Source organism: Sinohyriopsis cumingii, chromosome 18, assembly GCF_028554795.1.
Source record: "Sinohyriopsis cumingii isolate HCF-2022 chromosome 18, ASM2855479v2, whole genome shotgun sequence".
NCBI classification, from domain to species: domain Eukaryota; kingdom Metazoa; phylum Mollusca; class Bivalvia; order Unionida; family Unionidae; genus Sinohyriopsis; species Sinohyriopsis cumingii.
Genome location: NC_142978.1, coordinates 92,567,115 through 92,592,077, shown reverse-complemented (window position 1 = coordinate 92,592,077; position 24,963 = coordinate 92,567,115). Strand labels below are relative to the sequence as shown.

The following is a 24,963-nucleotide window of genomic DNA, read 5'->3' as shown; positions in this document are numbered from 1 at the left end:
AAGAATCTCTAGGCAAGCACATGCTTATATTACTGTCGGGTTGCCGGGTTAAGGTCGGTAGACGCTTGGGAACGTCCTCCGTGCTGGTTCGCGGAGTGGATTAACACACTAGACTCACCTAGCTTGTGAACTGACTTTGTGCACAAGAAAAGCGAATTTTCCAAATAGAGGTAAGAGTTTTCAAAGAATATGTTTAAAAAATATAGCATCATTTTGTTTGTGAATTTTTAGCGAACGGTTGAGTTAAATTAAAATTAGTAATTTATTATTGAAGCTTATAATGCAAGAAGAAATGAGTACAACTATATTAAAGACGTATGTTAGAACTAGAAAGAAATAAAACAAGAAAATCTAAACACTGTAGTTGAGCAGTTGTTTAAGCTTTTACTGCGTATGTTTTTCTTTATCTGCTTTAAATTTATTATTGAGACAATGCTAAATAATAACTTTGGCTTTTATAGCCATCACAGAGTATGCTCAACCACAGGCATGGGATTGTATGCAGGTAGCTTTAAAACGGCCACTGAGAACCGAATAACATCTTTGACTTTTACAATGATCACAGCCCGTGCTCATCCTCAAGCCGGGCTCCGGGTGGCTGATTGGTGTAAGGCGCCCGCCTTTACAGAGCAATGAAATCTCTCCTCTGTCCACGTGGGTTCGAGTCTCGTCCCGGTCAACGTGGATGTGTGAGAAAACTTGCCATGATTTTCCTGTGGGTCAGATGTTCTTCCCAGGATTTTCCTCTACCAAATATAATGTGCTCAAAAGAGGCGTTAGACTGACACGACCAACCAAACAACAACCAAGCATCCACAGTAAAAGGGTTTCTATACATAAGTCGTTAGAATTCGCATTTAGCACGGATACAAACTTATGCCGACACTATCCTATGTTTATCAAAAGAATGATAAAACACATAGGTATATGAATTGCTATGTAGAGAAAAATAAATTATTCTGACGACACCATCAATTGTAGATATGTATAATGCAAACAATATCACATGAATGGAATACAAGCCGCATAGGAACAAATGCAGTGGCACTTTTGCTTACGTATTGGCTCAGTTAATTTATGTGGCAGTGTCGTTGTATTCACATCATGTGTCCTTCCTCATGCTGCTGTTACAACAACAGCAGCAACAACAACTATTACTACTACAACGATTTTAATTGAGAACAACATTAAATCTAATTTTAGGCTACAGTTGATCGAAGTACTCAAGGTATATATCCTAGCCATAGCTTTCAAGTATGTATAAATGTATGTATGCATGTTTTCACATGACACAAATTATTCAATTTTAAGGTCATTCATACATGACGTCCTATATTTTCAAAATGTCGCTAAACACGGACATATTTTAAAATTTGTTCTTAGCACAAACCACCTTCATTTACATCAGAAAATATTTCTTACGGCAATAACAAATGTGACATTTGAAATATAATGCGTTAACAACATAGTTCAAATTTTCAGTAATATCAATGGAGTGGTTTCTGATAAACTGTTTTTCTTCTTTTGGCTAGGTTCCTAGGTACCATTTTTTCCCCATATTTCATTCCCTAACATTTCCCACGTGTTGACCCACAATATGTAACCTGATGCAATTCCTAACACCTGGCCTTTGCCGAATGCCCTAGACAATTGGATAAATAGCTGCTAGCAAGGTTGACTGACCTGTCCAAAATGTCCATCCTGGCACTATTATGTAAGGAAATATACAATAACCGGGTCTGTTTGATTGCTTCCTCAACAAACCACAAACTCAAATTATGTGGGAGAAAATTATAATTTCCTGGCAAACACGTAATGCACATTTTCATATGGGAAAGATATACGAAAACCACAGAGGCACTTGGCTAGGGAAGAAAATTTATAAAAGAAATCAGAACACGTACATTAGGTCAAATTTACTTAAACATTGGATGAGAATAGTATAATTGTTTCTATTTATTTCTACGATTTTATTTGTACAGTGCACTGAGGACTTAAACGTACTTAAAACTTAAGTGATCAAAAATCATTATTGAACATCAGCTAACAACTGACCAGAGCCTATGAGAGAACTGCGCTGTAAGTAACTGGATATTGTTAAGTAATGTGCGACACAACATATGGGTATTCTTGAGTAATGTGGGACACAATACATCGGTATTGTTAAGTAATGTGCGACACAACATATGGGTATTCTTGAGTAATGTGGGACACAATACATCGGTATTGTTAAGTAATGTGAGACAACATATGGGTATTCTTGAGTAATGTGGGACACAATACATCGGTATTGTTAAGTAATGTGAGACAACATATGGGTATTCTTGAGTAATATGGGACACAATACATCGGTATTGTTAAGTAATGTGAGACACAATGTATGAGTAATGTTAAGTAATGTGGGATACAACTTATGAGTATTGTTAAGTAATGTGAGACAACATATGGGTATTGTTAAGCAATGATGAACACAACATATGGGTATTTTTAAATAATGTGAGAAACAATATATGAGTAATGTTAAGTAATGTGGGATACAACTTAAGATTATTGTTAAGTAATGTGAGACACAACATATGAATATTGTTAAGTAACGTGGGATACATCTTATGGGTATTGTTAAGTAATGTGGAACACAACATATGGGTATTATTTCCCCAAATTGAATAACGATATTCGAAATATATTGCAAATGTTAGCTTAAATTGTTCGGATACTATTGCTTGCATTTTGTTCGAATTTTAAATTTACATTCAGCTGAAGCGTTTGTTGTGTAAAGTTTTCAATTTGCTACGCTTTGATGTATATTACAACGAGTATATGAAAGGTCTATAAAATTGGTATGTATGAATAACATAGCTAGATTGATGAATTTTAATCCTTAATACTTGATAAATGCAAGGTTAAAAAGCACCACTAAAATAACAACAAAACCCACATTAGTTAATGTAATGTAAGTTTAGCGTGCAAGATGGTATCATATTTTTATTTCTACTGCTATTATTATTATTATTGTTATTATCATTATTATTTTTATTATTATTTACTTTGTTGTACAAGAAATAATTGTCCATTTCATTGTCAATTCGAAAATGGTTTGGAGACAAATTTGACAGAGTCTGTCGAAAGTTATAAAATATCTTGGTAGATTATGCTTTCTTTTAATAGACACTTATATCATGTCATACTTTAACTGAACTTTAATAGACACTTATATCATGTCATACTTTAACTGAACTTTAATAGATGTTTCAGTAAGAGTTAATACCATTAAAGTATGCTGTATTCTAATTGACATATGAACGACGCAGATATAATGACTTAATAACATTCGATAATGTTTACCTATATAATGACTTAATAACATTCGATAATGTTTACCTATATCATGACTTAATAACATTCGATAATGTTTACCTATATCATGACTTAATAACATTCGATAATGTTTACCTATATCATGACTTAATAACATTCGATAATGTTTACCTATATCATGACTTAATAACATTCGATAATGTTTACCTATATCATGACTTAATAACATTCGATCGTGTTTACCTATATAATGACCTAATAACCTTCGATCATTGTTAATTTTAAGTGAACTTCAAGAGACACATATCGTGACTCATTTACGTCAGATTATACTTTCTTTTAATTGACCTTTGATATACCCTTATATCACGACTGGATAATTTTAGATAATGCTTTATTTTTTTAGATTAAACTTCAATAGACACTTATACCATGATGTAATAACAAACAATTGTTTTTTATTTTAATTGAATTTGGAAAAATTATATCTGGACTTAATAACATTATTTTTGTAATCGTAATTCAACATCAATATAAACTTACATCTGACCTTATAATATTCGACTATTCTTTTTTATTGAACTTAGATTGACAATTATATTATGATTTAATAACAAAAGAGCATGTTATGATCTCTTTATGAACTTGTTCTGCATATTTTATGATCGGTAAAAAAAATACTATATTATACGAACTCTAGAAGCTGCTATTTTCCAAATATCTTTAGAATAAATCCACGCTATTTTGGTTTAAATTGTATGCAATGAGCTGTTTGGTTTTTAAACTATTTATTCGTTGATAAAGATTTTTTTAAAGGTCATTATCAGAACAGATTGATTGACTAATCGTACAGTAACGTGACATAGTAACGTGTCAACCATACATTTCACAGCGACTTGTATTTCCAGATTTTCATCTATATAATCGTGACTAATAATCGATCTATTTATCATCCATGTGACAATTTTGAAGAAAATTAAGTATGTTTTTATTATAACTTTGGACAAGGACGTCTATAAGACACGAGACGTGTCTGCTTCTTTTTCTTTTAACTCTGTATATGTTAGCGTGTTTATGACTATATTCATTCAACGCTTACTGGTCTGTCTGAATAGTTACCGAGGCTCTTCTAAAATTAAAGTTCACCCTTGATTTGGTGGTAGTTTTCTCCTCCCAACGTGTTTCATTTTCCACCAACTTCATTTTCAAGAATTGTATCAGTTTTATTCTAAGTAAGAATTGAAATTCACTTAATGTGGGATCTCCTGTACTTCCCCACTCTCTTCGCTTTTCATAACTCTAACAACAGATTGTCTCACAGGTTTTACAGGCAATAAAATAATAGACTGTGTCTCAGCGATCATTTTAAATTTATAAAGATACGGTTCTAATATCGAAGACACCTAACCTATGCAAATCAGTAATTAGTATCTTTTGGAATAAAGCGAATATGTATCAAGACGTTCGGCCAAATGAAAGTTGTACTTCTGTTTTTGGTTTCTCAGTCTACCCATCGTCGATACAGATGCAGATATGGAACTCGAAACGTCGTAATAAGAAGTGTCTCGATTCAAATGAACTCAAACTTACACAAATTGAAACAACACAATTCCCCCAAGTTATGCCTCTTCCCCTTCATCCACAGAAGAACAGAAACATGAATGTTTACTTTGCCGTTTCAAAAGCAAAATTATTTGACAAAGAGCATTTAACATATTCATGTCAGGCGATGAACTACATAACATATTAATGTCAGGCGATGACTACATAACATTTTCATGATAGGCGATGAACTACCTAACATATTAATGTCAGGCGATGAACTACATAACATATTCATGTCAGGCTATGAACTACATAACATATTTTGTTGTCAGGCGATGAACTACATAACATATTTATGTCAGGCTATGCACTACATAACATATTTATGTCAGGCTATGCACTACATAACATATTCATGATAGACGATGAACTACTTGAGATACGTCGTGCACACAACACATGCAGTTGTTTTAAAGAAAAACTAATTTTGAAAGTATATTACTTTATATGATTTAAGACGCATGTGTGGTATTAGTTCTCATTTCCTTTTTATTGTCTGTTTGTCCCGATGGAATTTTTAAACTTTTAACACATTAATGATTATATCATGCAGAGTAAGTGTCAGTTTTATTTCTCAATTGTCATGAATGAATCATATATATATATATATATATATATATATATATATATATATATATATATATATGTGTGTGTGTGTGTGTGTGTGTGTGTGTGTGTACGCGTATGTATGGATACATGTATGTATGTATGTATGCATGTATGTATGTATGTATATGTGTGTGTGTATGTATGTATGTATGTCCGCACGCACGCATGTATGTATGCATGTATGTGTGTGTGTGTGTGTGTGTGTGTGTGTGTGTGTGTGTGTGTGTGCATACACATTAATTAGTTGATAGGTAAACTCACGTGTATGTAGGAAGGTCATCCCTGGTTTTGCTTATTCAATTTATTTTTATTATTTAACTTTTTTTTATGAAAATTTAATTGAGCCGAGATATTTGGTCGCATATGATAAAGATTTCCGTATGGCTTTTTAATGACTTAATATGCGTTTTGTTATATTTACAAAGAGTGACAAACTATACCAGCAATATGTACACGTTATTGTAGTAGTACCTGATTATTATTCCTCTTGCAAACACTGGACCATATGGATAACTATATTCAGATAACTAACCATGAAAGACAAATGAGGGAGTAATATGAAATATTGGTAAATTCTCTAAATTCCATCATCCCTAACACAAATCCAAAGGGGGTTTTACTGTGGTAGGCCTGTAAACTCCATATCAGAAGTAACGCGTCAGGCTGACGAAATTTTATTTGCTGTTGTCAACTTAACAAGCTCAATAAGTACGTGATTAAAACTCGTATAGCATCGGCTTTAACACACATATAATAGTAAAGGCCCTGTAGCATTGATCTTAGCACGTACGCACTGGTATCCTGTTGCATCGGCTTTGACACAGTTAATAGTTCACGCCCTGTAGCATTGGTCGTGACACACATTTACATTAAAAGTCTCTTGTAACACCGATTTTGACACACATGTAATAGTTCAATCCCAGTAGCGCTAGTCATGACTCGCATTCACTAGCAAAAGCTTTGTAGCATTGTAGGCTTGCCAATGATTCAATAGCAAAAAGCACAACAGGTTTCGGCTGTGACACGGTAAATACTGAACAGTGTGTAGTATTGGCCATGACACACATTCAATAGCAAATGCCTCGTGACATCGGCCATGACACACATTCAATAGCAAATGCATTGCAACATCGTCCATGATACACATTTTATAATAAAAAGAAATTCTGTAACATCGCTTATGGCATACATTCAAAATGTTTTTCGGTATTTAGTATGAGCATGGCATGTAATGATATCGATAACAGTTCCTTTGATTTTAGCTACTCAAGAAGAAATCTTTATATTCGGGTTTGTCGAAATTGGATGAAAACCATAAAAAAGTAATGATCACCGGTAAATGTAATATCCAAAAGAGACTGAGCTTACCCAGGGATTTATCAGACGTTGTTAACTGAGGTATTTAGGATATTATCACAGGTTTTATGATTGAGTGTTGGTCAAAGAGACCAGTCAACGTTGTTTATGTCTCTTACTGAAACTCCACTGTGACATGTTTATGAAAATATATATGAAACCCGTATTGCGTCGCAGGATAAATCAGCCGGCTAAATTATGAATATACACAAGCCACAATAACCTGCACGCCATTAATAAAACAAACCAGATCGTCTTGTTGAAACGGATTGTGCATACAGCTGTAAAGTAACATACATAATTTATTATTTATTTTTATTCTACTTTTCACAGGTGAACACTGTGCTTAAAGATGAAGTTTCTACTGAACGTATCTGGGTTCTTATTCCTGTCCCAGGTTTTTAGCCTTCAGGACCCGCCACCTTTCGTTCCTGCTGGTCAGGAAGCACAGAAAGTTTACGCACAGGGCGAAATATCTAGAAATGGCCTTCCCATAACACAGTGGGGCATAGGAGGGGGAACGGTGGAACCTGTGTTACCAGAAGAAACTGTCACACCCACTCCCGATCCAAGGACTACGACACCTTCATGGAACCAGCTGCAGGGGGCGAAGAATCCCTACTGGGGTGTCAATCAAACATGGTGGTTACAGAATGATACATTTAGGTCCTGGGATCATCGGACGACAACCCCATCATACTGGGACCCTCGCACCATCACGCCATCATTCTCAGAAGTGTATAATGAATCAAATTCAAATTCTTCACAAGTCAATGCATCATCCATTTTGTTGGCAGGCGACAAGACAATTGTAGCTAAGTCACTGAATTCCGTTTCGTTTGTCCAAAACGCTTCTGTTCCAGAAAGCGTCCTTGATGTTTCGATCAGTCTGACAGGATCTTCGAGTAAACAAAATCAAACATTTGTTAATGTTCACGCTTCGCACTCGGGCACATCTATTGTGACATATGCCACTTCACTTGTTGAAGGTGGAAATGCCGGGGTCGTAATCACAGAGAGAACCATATCATCGAGTGATCAAGGACAAGAAACGAATGCATCGAGCCATATTGAAAGCCAGCCATTAGATAAGCCAGGGTTGCAGGTAATTAAACAAAATACCACTGAAAAAAGTACCACAGTAGTCGATTCAATTACTACATCGGAACCGACTGACCAACCCTATACGAGTTCGGTCAGGGTACAAACAGGAGCAGAAGTTGGAGATGCTCAAATTGTTGGGGGAGTTCCTATAATTTCAATAGAAACAGGTAGCCTTGGATTCGGCTTAGATTTGAATTTGGTTGAGGAACGAAAGTCAGATGTTGACAATGTTCATGCATATGCCAAAGAGGATGGTGCTAGAATCGACTCGAATGTTCCTCTTGTTAATGTTGTCGTGAACGGTCATGATCCACATAGCCCTGTAAAGCCCATTGAACTTGCCCCAGGTACGATAGAAGCCATGCAGTCTTCCTCTGAGAAACAAGAGCCAGTGAATAATCAGTCAACACATTCATTGAATGTACAGGACCAACCATCGAGGACATCATCAGATAAAGCATTTACCCCTTCACCCGTCGATGCCTCATCAACCCATAAACCCAGGCTTGCAAATACTTCAGTCTTGACTGATTCTTCAACAACTGCCGAATTGATTCCTCACGTGGAACCATTAGCACAAGCTAATGTAGTAGACCAAATGAATGTTTCAAAACCGTCTACATATGTTCATGCAGCTGACATTTCAAATCAGTCTGAGACTGTTCGACCTGTGGACACTTCTACGCCAGTCCTTTTAATACCACAGTCCACTGCTTCACCTTTGGCAGGTGTGTCCCAAGGTGCTAAAAGTGAACCACTCTATCCGGTCGACTCCACCACAACATATATTACCGGACACGCTGTCAGGGACACGAACACGTCTGCTCATGTCGAAACTACACCATACGATTTCACTGAAACAATACCTACCAGTACAACGACTGTAGATGATCAGACTACTGAAGCGTCTTCAGGGACGATGGGAGGAGGAATTGTCATTGGACTTGATCATCCGTTCGTTATGAGTGGCTTTGGTAATGGGACCGATGTGTCTCAACCCGATGTGGAAACACAGTGGTCTGCTGCTAGTGTAGATCACGCCGAGAGAGTCAAAACGGAGTCTAGAACTACCTTTATTTCATCTACCTCGTCGACACCAGTGGTCGAGGAGCAATCACGAGAGCCCAAAATAATTCCTGCCGTTTATATACCTCTGGAGCACACAGCAATTCATGAACCAAATGCTACTACTACAGATCAAACACCGGCATCAACCAGAACAACTACAATTAAAGCGACGACAATCGCCACCACCATTCCGCCTTCTACAGCGACCACAAAGACAACAACGATTTTGACCACTACCAAACTACCTGTCACAACTACAACAACACAAGCACCAACAACAACTACTACAACCGAAGCGATGACAACCACCACTCTGCCACCGCCAATGACAAAGACAACAATAATTTTTACTACGACCAAACGACCTATTACAACTACAACAACTCTAATGCCAACAACAGCTGCTACAACGAAAGAGTCGAGGACAACAACTCTACCGCCGCCAGCAGCTACAAGTCCAACAACAATTTCGACTACTACTAAACGACCTATCATAACAACAACAACCCAAGTACCAACAACAACTACATCCGAAGCTATATCTACAACTACAACCACAACCACACCAACTACAACCACAATTAAAGCAACAACAGCAACAACGAGAACACCGTCAACGAAAACAATAATAACTAAAACAGCAGCAGTAACGATGACGACAAGAAAGCCAACAACCACAACAATAACTAAAACAGCAAAAACAACGGAAACACCAGCAACGACCGCATCATATCAAGTAACTACTGCGGCCAAGGCACGAAGACCGTCTGCCGTAAGAAGCACCCCCCTAAAACCAGATATTAGAGGGGATCCAATAATACTCCCAGTTGCTGAAGAGTCTACCTTACCGGTTGGACCAATCGGAACGCCAGTTTCTCTGGAGAGTGAGTATAATAAATACAGTAATTTAATATAATGAGTTTACAGTATCCATACGCAGTGCCACCCAGTCTATAACATTCCAAATGGGTAAATCAGGTTAACACACGAACAACAAAACTACACAGAGCACCCCTTACTAAGATAAATTAAAGTCAACAACAGACACACTGCTTAAATGTTATTGTCTTTGAAATGATATCGTGAACGTAATATAATGTTGCTGTTGCTGCTACTACTACTACAACTACATATGTAAACACTGCTACTGTTCATGCTGCTGTTGCAGTTACCAAGACTTATTGTTGACATCGTCGGCACCACCATCTTCATCATCATCATCATGCCAAGGACGACGACGATGATGATAATGATGATGACAATAATGACTACAAAGAATTTTACTTCTATTTGTAAAAGTATTGATGTTACTACCATTACTACTACTGCTAATTAGTATCGTTATTATAATCATTTTATTCATTACTATTATTATTATTATTATTATTATTATTATTATTATTATTATTATTTTATGAAGACGATGATGATAGTAATAATGATTATGATAACGACGATTATGATGATGTAAAGATGATAGTGGTGATGGCAGTAACGAAAACTAATATGTCAACAATGATGATAACGATGGAAGACAGAAGACGACGATTAAAATAAAACTCCGAATAATGATCATTATGATTTGGCGGTGGCAATGTCGACAGTGATGTAAAATCATCAAGAAATGAAGTAAATTTCAGGTGGTAAAATGTTATCTAACTGACAAAACAAAATTGAAATAACTATTAATAGTTTTTTTTTCTCCATCTTTTCCAAATAAACCTCTTTTCCATATTTAATAAATTTCCAAAAGTGTTTTTCGAACGGCTTCAATTTTGTATCAATTTCACTTCAATACAATTCGATTAGTTGAAGACACTATGGAATTTATATTATCTACATGAAACTATCATCTTCACAGTAATATTGTACATTTTAGGTCTCTGCGCTGATACATTCCAAACCATCTTTGTCGACTCCGTCGGATATACATCCTACCCTGGACATTGTGATAAGGTCATTCAGTGTTTCAACTTTCGAGATAGGATTTTCCCCGTAGTGCGAGAATGCCCCTATGGTTTTTTCTGGGACCAGGAGTTGGCACAGTGCAGGGAGCCTGTTAACGTTCTGTGCTTCGACGGTGAGTTATGAAATTTGTCTTGTGCGAGATAGATTATAACGAATTCGTTCCAGCAAACAAAAAAGATCTTTCATTTATAGATATTCAGCGATGCTATTTCTTTTTATATTTATCTAATATTCACATAAAGTTTCCATCAGAACATCCTTCCTGCTTAATGAATCAGTAAGCTCCACTATTTCCAGCGACATATTATTGGTCAAAGTCAGTAAACTGGCTTTTGATAACCACTATTTAATTTTGCATAGTCCAGTACATCTACAGTAATATTTATTCCAAACAAAACACTCCAGGGACCAAACGTTTCTACCTTTTGACAGAGGTATCCCAGATTGGTGTTAGAATGGCCCTAGTTGGAACAAAAATATGTGACCAGTCTTAAGTCGGGCTTCAGGAAGAATGGTCTACGGAATTTTCACTGCTTCTTGAAAGCTTGACCAGTATTCATGTTGTATAAGCTAGATTAAAATAAGCGCAACTTACGTTCAACCTCACTGTCCTCTGTGTGTTTTAAATGATTTTATTTTCAAATCTGTATTTCTTCTGTTCAATCTTAACACAAGACTTTAGTAAACTTTTATGTTTTAGCTTACATTTTAATTTCACTGTGGAATTGTTTAAATTAACAGATCCATGTCTGGATTTCCGAATGTCCTCCTACAAACGAGGCAGGAGCTGTAGATCGTACTTCGAGTGTGATTTTGGAGCCTCGGCACCAAAGTGTTGTGATTCTGGATACGAGTATGTGTACGGAAGAGGATGCATACAAAACCCGGCTTGCAATGACACGTGTGACACTCCTGTGACTCTCAACGAGAAGCTTCAATTTTCTTGTGAGTTGAAGTGTATTCTTTGATCACCATGGTTCAGCTTAATTCCAAATTTTAATCCGCTTCCTTTGCTTGAAATCATCGTAACAACATATCTGTATAAAAAAACAAACTGTTTATTGGTCCAAGAAGCAAAACACAGTTTGGGATTAAGCCCTTATATAATTAATACATATGTTATGTACGGTAATACGAGGCAACACGATCCAATTCGCCAATTAATATTTAATACAAATGATACTATCATACATGTTAGAGAAATTTTCATTCGTACTCGACGGAGATAGTATTATTTGTGTCAAATATTAATGTAGAACTCAGGGAAATCACTTTACGTTTTGTTTGGTGTATATTTGCAATTTCCTTTAATCAATCATATATACCTTGATTTCATTCGTATGAATCCGAAATAACCGTGCAGATAGATGTGCATTAATCACTAGGTCACCATCCTATTGTGCCTGCTACACACGAGTGGATATAATACAGACTCAGCTTATTTATTGTTGGTGATATGTACTTAGTCATGATGGAATATGGAATATGGACTGATGCGTGTAGGCAAGGAGATGGGTGCCGTTTACCCACCAACTAGGGTTTGTACTCCGCAGAGTACCAATTAAAAATTTTCTGACCTCTATGATAGTAATATATATATATATATATATATATATATATATATATATATATATATATATATATATATATATATATATATATATATATATATATATATGGTATCAGCACAATACGTTCATCTAGACTGTCCAATTTGTGTTTTTAGACAAGTAGAGGTAACGGACATTCTATTGTATGATATGAAGTTTTCGTTCAACAGTTGATTTTTTAAATATTATTCTTGAATATAGCCTAGTCCTGCGATTACATATGGCCAACTGTTTGAAGCTTTTCTTTGCGGCTCTCATGCTTATTTTCAGTTTACTTCACTATGCAAACTTACCAACAATATTTGTTGTTATTCCAGCATGCAAATTTTTACCTGATCAAGATAATCCGTTTGGTTACATCACTCACGAACACGACGGGATACGCTTCCGCGCTTGTCCAAGTGGAACTATTTTCAGCGAGAAACAGTGCGGATGTAGATGGTTGGCTTCAAAGAGGCAATCTGCCCATATGCGAATGAAAAGTAAATATTTCAGTCATAAGTAAAATATTATTAGTATACTGTATTCAAAATGTTACGCATTTTACACTACCGTGTTTTCAAAAGAAAATGTTGTGATTAAATGTTTGGTTGAAAAGAACTAACTAACTAACTAACTAACTAGCTAGCTAGCTAACAAACAAACTAACTAACCATTCTTTTCCTTTACACACAGAAATATACACAAACAAAATCACTTGCACGTTTAGAAAGATTTGAATTGTTAGAATATTGGAGCTATTAATTTACTGATCCATCGATTCATCGATTATTTATATATTCAGAATAAATTCATCTTCACTCAACGTCTTTCTTTCTCTCTCCTAAGATACTCTTGTATTAGTTAAAAATGTTCACACGCTTATCAATATATAGATAGATAGATAGATAGATAGATAGATAGATAGATAGATAGGTAGGTAGGTAAGTAGGTAGGTAGGTAGATAGATAGATAGGTAGATAGAAATTGAAACAGTTGGATACATAACATATTTTAAACATACATACATGTATGCATACAGTCGTATCTATTTATTTTTGTTTTTTATATTCTTATTCATATATTAAATGATTTATTTAAATTGATACAGCATGATGTTAAAAATATTTTTCCTTTCAGTGTGTAGCCCGGATTTCTACATGAACTTTAATAACGGTTTCCAGGAACTTTCCGGATCCAACATGGCCTTCGATGTTTCGAACGTCATTCTTGATACCGGTGCTTCCGATTTCACTGGCGATGGTAAAATCATTCTATGGGGCTTCATGAACAGGGATCTTGGTCAGAACTTTGCCATTAGACTTAAGTTTAAAGCTGACGCCATCTTGTCCAGTGGTACGATAATATCCAACTGTGGAATGAATGGCGGCCCTACAATTCAAATAGCTTTAACCATAGAGAATGTGATGTTTCTTGTAAAAAGCGTAGAGAGGTCCAGTCCAGTGCAAGTTCAGATTCCATATGATGTAAGTTTTCCTCTTTCTTTCTTTCTTTCTTTCTTTCGGTCAGTTAAACTTGTTTTTCCAAACATGCAGTATTAAGAGGGCAGTGAGAAAATCAAAGCAAAATAAATGACGAAAGGAAATCAAGTTATTTCCTGGAATCGTACGAAAATTTAATTTCATTTATCTACTTGGGTTCAAGAAAAATAAATTTACCACCAAAAACAGCTTGACGTATCGAAACCTGTTGCCTCAGTATACAGTACGTAATGATTGCATGAAAACTGATTACTCGAGAAATCGTGATATGTCACATGAAAGAAAGACAACAATATAGAGATTGAAACGTGCTTGCACTACAAAATCGAATTGTGAAGGTCTTCGATCTTACTTAAGCCGCAGTGTTATAACAAAAACTAGAAACTCAAGGTTCTATTAATGTCATCACTGTCCTGTTGTAGATGTAGTAATAGAGATAACATTTAAAAGCACAACTTGAGAATGGTTACGTTTGCTAAGGCTATGGATTTTATAATTCATTATATTGTTCAGAGTACAGAAAATTTGCAATATTGAATTACTAAGTCTAGACATATTATAAACAATTCGCCACAGCGTCATATTCCGTAATCTTGAAAGGAAACTGCCAGAGAAAAAATAACGGGCCAGTTCTGATGAAAAATTAGAGGGTATACTTTCTTGTAACTTGGCGAATACAAACATAAACCAGTCCACAACTAGTTTCATCATTATACCTGCGCCACGGCTCGTTAACGTCTGTTTATTACTCATGTAGAAACAAAATGTAATACCTTTCAAGACAGCAGGTATACGTGAATAGCATAAATGAAACCTTTTATTAATTAAAATCTAATTTGCACCATCGAAAAGTCACTTTTAAGATTACTAATGAGGGCAGTTACAAATAGAATCGTGTCTGAATAAAAGAGTTAACCTCATTCAATGGATCCTTACAGAGGTATTATGTTGAAAACATTTAATACTAACATTCATTGCAGTCAAAAAGAGAAATTTATCAAATTAAACAAAGGAAAAGAGCTCAATTCTTAAAATGATATATATCTATATATCTTCGGTAGGCTACTACAGGTTTGTTAGGGAGGATTAACTTTAGTGCGTCCGACGATTCTACGATGGGCCAGTATTTCCTGAAGATAACCTCAAGGACATCCTAGCCAGGGCGAAGCTAACGCCAATCACTAATCAAGACCATCCTAGTCAATCTGGCCCTTGTGGTGATGAAAGGTGCAAAACCTGTCAACATATGATAGAGACCAGGACATTTTCTAGCACAGTGACTAGAAACATAAATAAACATAAAGAGTCCAAACAAAATGTGCAAAATAGAGAATGTAATTTATCTCATCACATGTAAGATCTGTAGCCTTCAGTATTTCGGAGAAACTGAGAAGCTACACAAAAGGATCAACCTCCATAAATCTGTTTGGATGACAAAGAAGCTGTATAGAAGCCGGGTCGCAGAACACTTCTCCTCCCCATGCCACACTTTCAGTGGTATAACACTTATTGCAATTGCTCACAACCCCAAATGGAGTTCCCAAACCAGGAAAGAAAAGGAATCTCACTGGATACGCTGCCTGCGAACATTGAAACCAAGCGGTTTAAACCAAGAAGACTAGAAAAAGACAGCCATGCACAAATAAAATTATCTTTTGCAGCCGACACATTTTCTTTGAAATAATCTCTAAATTTGCTTAATAGCATATAATGACTACTGTGACAACGAAATGTCCGCGATATAATTTGCGCTTAAATAAATTTACATAAAGTAACAGATGTCGTTATGCTTATCGATTTTAGGTAGATAAAAATATTTTCCAGTATCAGCAACAAGTTGAAATAAACTAGTTGAAACATACTAAAGGCAAAGGTTTTTAATTCCTGAAGAAACAGCCATTTTAAGTTTTGCAAGCATAACCGTTTTTCTGTTTTATTTGTTTGTCTTGTCTATGTATTGCATTTGCCTTTGAAAAAGACTCATTAAAGAGTCGAAAGCGCTCAGGCTAGTTAGGTACTAGTTTCGCTCTGTTCGTTGTCAGTTTATCTTAATGAATCCCTGACACACGTGATCCCTTGCTGGGTTCAGTGCACTTGAAATGATTGTTTTTCGCCATATGATTTGTATTCTTTATATATATATATATATATATATATATATATATATATATATATATATATATATATATATATATATATATATATATGCAGCTACTGTACCATTTTCTGCGGTTGGTTTACATCCAATTAAGTACGGAGTTGCATTAACCAGTTCCAGTAGTTTTAGTACCTAAAGATAAGACGGATGTAGTTCCATACAAGTAGGCATAAATCTACAGTTTAGTCACCTTAAAAAAGGAGGGGTAAATTAGTCACCATAGCTTTTCATTCATAAAAACGTCTTCATTTTTTTTCCCGACTTGGAGCAAACTATCGGCGCATGTCAATATATGCAAGGAAGAAATATTTCCAAAGCTGATCGCAATATCTGCAAGGATGTGAATTGAATACATTCACACAAACACTCATTGAATCCCCCCCCCCCGCCCATTGCATCTATGACAATCATAAATTTCGTGATTGCATTCTTAACTGAATGCTGCATTGTTTCAAACGAGTCATGATATCATTTTCAGCTGAAATGTACGCTAGAGATATAGATCTTATTGGAAGTCCATTTTCGGCCCTAATAATAGATTTTCGATACTATTTTAAACAGTTACATTTAGTATTCGACATGGGAATAGTATCAACAACTGTCAACCCCTCCTGCCGAAAGAGCAGAATTAAAAATGAATAAATAAAACAGTCAAGAATTTTAACAATCTGCACATAAATACTAATATATATATATATATATATATATATATATATATATATATATATATATATATGGCCCCAGTGTCGGATAGGGGTGGGGGTGAAGGGTTTCCATGACTCCCTCGGCTAAACAAATGGTGCACACACACACACACACACACGCACACACACACACATACAGACACACACACACACACACGTGAAGTCACTTGAAATTTGACCATCAGTTTATTCGTGCGCATGTTTATTGAGTATCATGCACAATTTGGAGCAAATGGACAATCTTTTGCTTTGGTGCCTTTCGATGACAGTCAGGGTTTTGACCACCTCCCCCTTACAATGACTTCACCCGGCCCTGGACCCAACGAAACATATAGCTAGTAGATGCATTTTTTAAAATACAAAATACTGTACTTAACTGGCCCAACAAAACATGTATCGTTTAGACTCATTCTTTATAATACGTTGTAATGGATTTCACTGGCCAACAAATCACCAACATCTCTTGTACGCGCATACTTTTGAATACACTCTAATGTATTTTACTTCACAACAAAACATAATACTTTAAGACAAATTCTTCTGAATACACCAATGCATTTTACTGGCCCAAGAGGATCGAGATTAATGTCTATCATGACCGCATATTAAAACATAGCCGTCATTTAATTTCACTGAACTTTATCTGGAGCAAACCAAACGCATTTTGATTATAGAGGTGACATTTGCATTTCTGAGAGTTAACACATGCAGTTGTTAGCTGCTTGTCCTTTTAAAAGCACATAAATAGAAAATTAGAAAGAACTTGTTAAGAACTACATCTTGCTTCGCAAATGACTTATAGTGCTATCTTCAGGTGAAAGGGCATGCCTATTATAATTTTGTCTTGTTTCGTTAAATGTCTTTCATATTAATAATAAATTTGTTATGTTTCATTAAATGTCTTTCATATTAATAATAAATTTGTCATGTTTCGTTAAATGTGGCATATTAATGTAAACATACATATCCAAATTAGGCGTGAATTAATATTTCAGTGTTTGATTATTAAAAGGTATGTAGTAGCATACAACAGTGTCGTAATTATTGCATGTCATGAGCATTGAAAAGATTTATTTCTTTGTTTATTGTGGAATGCATCTTGTGGTCCATATTTAGTTTTCTTGCATATTTATTTCCTTGTTTTAAGTCAGTCCGAAAGAAAAAATACTATTTCCCATCGTAAAGTTTACAACAAAACAAATGGAAATAAACACATTAATTCTTATTGAAAAAATAAGAATAATAATAACTATATATTGAACAATTTTCGCAAAGGAGACATGTACAACTAAGATGATTTAACACACTTTTTGAGACAACTTTCTTTGAGACCGGTGTTACTCCATATAGTATTAAGGATTTTACTAATGTATAGTTCGTTTTTGTTGGAACATGACACTGTCTTATTTGACACATTTTAAAATCATACACCTTGTCACTTTCAGCCATATCAGTGGAATGATGTGATAATGTTCTACAATGGAAAAGTACTACTAACAGGAGTTAATGGAAGAAAACGTAGTGTACCACTTGGAGGTATGTTCAGTGTCGTAAATGGATATTAGAGTTGATTCTACGATCATACCGTCGTTGTACATTTGATGAAAGACAGACAGACAGATAGTTTTAGTTCTTAAAAATCAGGAATGATCACAGCTATGAACAACTGACCTATGCTGTATAATAGAATTAAACGGGAAGTAATAACTTCTTAAACGTGCGTATGAATTTGTCCGTTCAGTTATACATGCCTTTATTTTAATAGTGTGTATTTATTATAGGTAGTTACTTCATTAAACGCTTGTATACTAGTGCACTTTAAAAGACGTGTAATAGAAAACGTGTTTCCCTGGCATGCCATGCAATTTTCCAATAATCGATTCGAGTTTATATCACAAAGTATACCATGTTTCAGCCACAAAATTCTTTTAAAGAAAAGTGTTTGCCTTTGTAGTCACTATTGTTCTGCTCGTGTCATTTTCTCTGTATGGGAGTTTAAGACCTTCTGCTTTTAAACTTCAACTTTCGCCACTCTTTATCATTAGAGTTTTCAAAAAGTCCCAATTCAGTTCAGCTGTCTCTTGTGATGATTTCAGATTTTCAATCTGAATCATTCCGTCTAAGGAACAGTGTTAATGGAAAATAGGTGGTAACTATTTTTAATTAGCTTTGTATCCTTCCATATACGATCTCAGACCCAATAAAATTACAAACAGCAAGGGTAATGACACATTTTCTTGGCAAATACTTTGTTTGATTCCAACAACATGGGGCTTTACTCTTTGGGTTGTATAAATAATGTTTTTTTTTCTTCCTGGAAATACCGACATTCTCCAGACCATTCAAGATTCATGCATGAATTTTTATTTTTTCAAGCCTTTTGTAATTATCAACTAAAGCCAACATAGATCATTGAAGTTTATCTGAAGATAAATAAATAAGAAACTAATGTAAAATAGCAACTCAATAAACAACCTGTGCGTATAAATACAAATTACAAAATTCACATTTTGAAGTCCAAATGGATTATTTTTTTTCCAAGTAATGCGTTGCAGTTGTTAGCTTCATGATGATAAGTACCATTGCTTTTTCAGGCCGAATTGAAACAAGGTCGAATTCCATTGTGTTGGGTGGATGTCCACTAGAGGGAAAAGGGTTCGAAGGAAAGATAGACGAGGTAAATCTATATAAAAGAAATGGAACAACATACATGCATACATACATACATACATACATACATACATACATGCGTGCGAACGTGCTTGCGTGTGTGCGTATGTACGTACATATATACACACATACATACATACATACATACATACTATTCGTGAGGGTGGGAAGGATGGAGATAAAAAGAAGTAATGGATGGATTTACAAACAAGGTAAAATATGTAGTGCTGGCTGGATGTCCACCTGAATGAAAATGATTTGAAGGAAAGATAGACGAGATAAATGCACATAAAGGAAATGGAACGAAAGAAAGATGTATAGATAGAAAATGGAGGAAGGGATTGAGGAATTTCGGAAAGAAGAAAGGTCGGATAGATAATTCATTGGATACATTAATACTTTTAAAGATAAATTTTTGATGTAATAAATGATTTTGCAACCGTTACATTCATATGATTTCCGGATAACTTCCATCACCATCGACAATTTCTTGAGGAAAACCATATTTTCAGTGCTTCTTTGCATATAGGCACCTGTAAATGATAAACGGTGCGTAAACATTACATTCTAATTAATAGGTTTCTTTTTGAGTCGCTAAACATTACACTCTATTTAACTCGTTTCCTTGCGGATAGCTACTTGAAAATGTTAAACTCTGTTTAATTGGTTTCATTACAGGTAGCCAATTTTAGTGTTTTTGAAGAAAAAAAAACAGGTTTAATGTGTTCTAGCAAAATTATACCGATAACTCAAATCATTTAGTTTTTGAGAAAAGTATTAAAACAAGTAATTTGAAACATTACATCTTAAATATAAAGAAATGGGTGCAGAGCAAGATATGCTATTTGCTCGATTGTCATTTATTATTTGAATATTTAACAAAATCCTGAAATTATTTGGTTTTCCTACTTTTGCCGAATAGCACATCCAGTTTATCACGAATTTTTCATCTAGTCTACGATGTATATCTAGTATATGTCTGATAGTTAATCTTGTCAATGATGGTTAGTTAATCTATTACATCCTGGATTTGAAATAGTTTGTATACCACTAGCGGAATACATTCGAGTATGGCTGATGTTCAGTATGTCGGTAACTGTCGAAGGTGGTAGAGTTCTCTTGAATTCTGATTGGCCAGTCTCTAGAAATAGGGGACTAATATCACTATCTGCTATCTTGTTCATATTTTCACGATGAAAGAGGAAAACTGGTTCCTCACTTTTACACTACCAGGACTAACGTTTATAAATATAATCAATTGATGAATATAGGTAACCTTAAAAATATTTGCAGGTGTTTAGATTGTGTTGTCCGAATATTGTAACCCTAGTATGCACTATGTAATATCATCACACGCTATGTACTCGTATTCTTTTTCTTTCATAGCTTATATGTTGTAACATTTACAGCCTGAGTGTAAAAGGTCTTGTCTTGTCCTGAGAAAGAAATTAGCAAATTTACGTTCGAAAAATGGCACCAATTTGATCCGTGTGCTTTGTGTATACTAGCATGAAAGTTTGGATTGCACTCGAATAAATGTCATTTCCTGGCTCTGGTGAACTAGCCGGATTGTTCGGTTAGTGTTGTAACGATATTTGTATGACTTATTCATTTTACGCACATATAGTCGATCGTAAATGGTAAAGAGGAAATGTTCTGTTGAGACAAGCCATGATAATGCATAGTGCAAAGCGAAGACTGTTTTCGACAAGTAATGAGAATTAATCACCATCTCCTTTAAATCCAATATAATCTATCTCATACTTACATGAACCTTTTTTCTGATTGAGACCGTTGCATGTGTCCGCGGAAAATGACGAATTTTGATTTGGAATTTTTATTTTCCAAAACCAATACATTTTATATCCGAATTGTGTTTCTTTTACAGATCGCTGTTTATGCCAGCTGCATCCCCGAATTTCCATCCAATTAAAAGGTGAAAACCTTGGTGTCTTCGACATAGGAATTTGCTGAAATTTTGATGTAACATGTGACTGGTCCTTGAACTGATTTATGTTGCCGTTCATTTGTAAGGCTAGCAAAGAAAGACCAAATGGAAGAAAAGAGGACTTATGGTTCATATCAATGTTAAAACGCATTCTCACTATATACCCGTTTTCTTTTCAGTGACGAATAACGAGAAAAAGCGAAAAGTAACGACCTTTTCATCATTACTTATTTGGCATCATTTGTATTCCTAGACTTTGAAACAAAATCATTATCTTAATTTTTGGGATCGTCTGATCTTCATTATCAAAACATTTCACTGGAGAGTACAAGGTCCAGAGTAACGTCAACTAAAGATATAGTTATTTTCTACGTATAAAGTTGAAGGTCATGAGGGTCAAATAACTGGATCAGAGACCTATATGTGTCCATATTAGTAAAATAAACAAGTTGATTGTCCACTGCAGGTACAATATGATGTCAGCAGAGTATGATCTACGTATATAGCGCCTTCTGTTTCAGACAAGATAAATTCACAGACCTAGCTTCAAAGGCAAAAGACACGAAAAGCCCATATATTGTTTTCGTTGTAGTAAGACTCATTCAATAAAAAGTAGATCTCCTTCAGAATTTTTTTTTACCTTTAAGGCATGCAAGGATAGTGTGTTTTTAATAGGGTAAACTCATCTTCCACAGACAAGAAACTAACTGTCGTACTTTTCTTAAATGGACATTTGTACTAATTGGAAATCGAAGAATAAGATGTTCAAAGAATACGGATATAGCTGTTCATCATCAATTTTATTTTAACCGACGCCTTTCACTAACCTAATGTGGTGTAGAAGCGATGGGCGGTAGTACACTCAAGGTGCCTAAAACAAGTTAAAGTCTAAACCCAGCAGCAAAATGGAAGAGTATCTTAGATGATTTGACTGAGAAACATAAGTAATATATTTATACAAAGAAAAAGACTTTCATCGTGTCGAAAATTTGTGGTTAATGCATTGAAACTTTAATTGACACCAGGTAAAGGTAGCTTCTATATCGATTGTTGCAAAGAAAGAATGAAGCACAACGGATACATTTCAACCCTAAACGGAATCTCTAGTGTTAATTTTGTGTCTTCTTTATAACTTAGTCTCTTTACTAGCAGCGTACAAAGTAAGGAGGCACATCTCAATGCAAATGGTAACCTACTTTTTTTCCTGATATTTTCTTGAAACATCTATCATTCTAGTTAGGGGATAAAACTTGTATGGCTGATTACAGGTTCCGAAAAGGACTTTATTGAAGACCACGCTTATTTTCCACGGATCTTGAATGACTTCCCTTACATTGAAAATTAAGTAGAACTGTACTTCCAGGGGATAATGTTTTTTTAACCAATCTTGAACATCTTTAACCCATTTTCATTTTAAAATAATTGCCTATTTTATTTACCCAAAATTCAGCTTGGAATAGTTTGGATTAAACATTTGTTCATCGTTCTTGAAATGGATATAAAAAACTTTTTTTCACGGTAAACAGCAACGAGTATAAAAAAAAAAACGTAAAATGAAAATATTTAGGTTACTATTAAACAACAAAGCGTCTGTTGCCGAAATTTTTTAAATTGCATTTTTGTCATTATTTAATATTCCATCTCTTCATTCTTATGATATACCTCACGAAGAAACCAGCATTACCTAGTTGCCGATGTAATTTTTTAGTTATATTATTATATTTAGAGATACATATCCTTGCAAATTTAAGTAATATAAATATAATTAAAGCCTTACTTTCTTTCAAATGAGTGTGCTACACCTTATTTTATGGTTTTATGTTAAATATCAGGTCTCGAATTAAAATCATACATGCCCGACTCCTCATGGCGAAATGTGTCCTTAAATAATTTAAAATGATAACTTTAGGAATTGGTCAACAAATTTATAAGATAGAAGTATACATATATAATAGCTTTTGCAATAGTATTGAATATATCATATGTGTAAGATAATTGGCGATAATTTCTAATCTTGCACAGTAAGTGTACATATGTTTTTTATATTTTGTATATCATTTGTTGAATGAATTTCACTATACATTCTATCTAAAGCATTATACTTTGTCATAAATAGATTCTCTCATACGAAAAAACTTCACAAAATGACTTAAAGAATTTATACTATTTTACTATCCACTGGCGAGCAACAAAACGGAATATATACATTTATCACAGAATTTCTTGAGTTTCGTTTAAAATAAGCATTAATGTTAGGTTGTATCGATCACGTGACGAGTAATCATACTTTATGTGTTGTACATGACAAAACAATATTCGAAGATATCAAAACGAACACTTTTGTTTCACGAAGTGCAAACAATGTTTTCATTTTGAACAGTGCATTACAATGTTTAAATTTAGAAGGAAAGAAAACAGATAAATCAAACAAAACAAACAAGGAACGCAAAAACCAGCCGTCATTTATTTTCTTTTTGCAAATATTACTGCTTTATTTTTTTTTTTAAATTGTCTCTTTAATTTGGGGTCTAAAAAGAATTAACCGTATTGAAGAAAACAAATTGCATGATTACCTTCTAAACGGTATATTTTGTTCATAAACTAATCTAATTTCCTAATATTTGATGAAAGCGATGCATATCCAATCATAAACAACTGTATTGGTTACGTGTATTATTGTATACTAAAAAAGGAATAAAATAAGTTATTACCAATTGATTGTCTCCTTTTCGTTTTCATTTTTGTCTTAAAAGTACTGACTAGTATGCTGATAACTGCAGCTAATTTCTCCGTTGTGATTCATTTCCATTTCTGTCTTTGGCTTAATTCATTTGCTTTCGTACACACCAAAGTTTGCTGATTGTTGAAAATAAACTTTCCGTCATTTTCTAAATTTTAGGCCTGTCTTAGTTGAAAAATGTTATATTTTGTCACCAATAGATAATTTCTCATTGGATTACTTAATTTATCACTGGTAGCTGCACAAACCCTGGTGCCCCAAAAATGATAGTTGTTAAATGAACAGAAGGTAGACCACAATCTGAGATGACTCACCAAACAATGCCAAAGGTTAATAGCTAATGTAGAACGCAAATCCTGCTCAGAATATTAATTTACATTCAAGATAATAAACCTGGGAAAGTAAAACCAACTTTTTATTTTGATTCTTTTATCTCGTGCAGTTGCGAAGAACAAAAGATTACCACAAAACCTCCTATCATATTCTTCTCGATCACAACTAATATTGAAAGTCTAAAGTTTTGTTTCTTTTTTAATCATTATATCTGTTGAGAAATACATTGTCTCAGTACATTAGGAAAACTTATTAATTGCTTTACATTTTCTAGATATAAAATGCATAGAT

At 34.6% G+C, this 24,963-nt stretch overlaps 1 protein-coding gene across 1 annotated transcript; it reads left to right on the top strand.

Annotated features, from left to right (window-relative positions):
* The first annotated feature begins 14 nt into the window (after positions 1–14).
* LOC149777506 (uncharacterized) lies at positions 15–24,315 on the top strand. The gene is made up of 9 exons (XM_089942083.1): positions 15–170; positions 7,222–9,944; positions 10,940–11,140; positions 11,770–11,973; positions 12,956–13,120; positions 13,758–14,104; positions 18,427–18,517; positions 19,576–19,658; positions 21,540–24,315. The coding sequence occupies exons 2-9, from the start codon at positions 7,241–7,243 to the stop codon at positions 21,582–21,584; spliced, it is 3,840 nt and encodes a 1,279-aa protein (XP_089798209.1). The 5' UTR covers positions 15–170; positions 7,222–7,240; the 3' UTR covers positions 21,585–24,315.
* The last annotated feature ends 648 nt before the right edge of the window (positions 24,316–24,963 follow it).

What these genes read in the sequence shown, in the direction of transcription:
- LOC149777506 (XM_089942083.1), top strand. Translation starts at nt 7,241, where the DNA reads ATGAAGTTTCTACTGAACGTATCTGGGTTCTTATTCCTGTCCCAGGTT. An exon ending in AACGCCAGTTTCTCTGGAGA is followed by an intron (nt 9,945 to 10,939) that starts GTGAGTATAATA and finishes TGTACATTTTAG; the next exon opens with GTCTCTGCGCTGATACATTC. An exon ending in AAGTTCAGATTCCATATGAT is followed by an intron (nt 14,105 to 18,426) that starts GTAAGTTTTCCT and finishes TGTCACTTTCAG; the next exon opens with CCATATCAGTGGAATGATGT.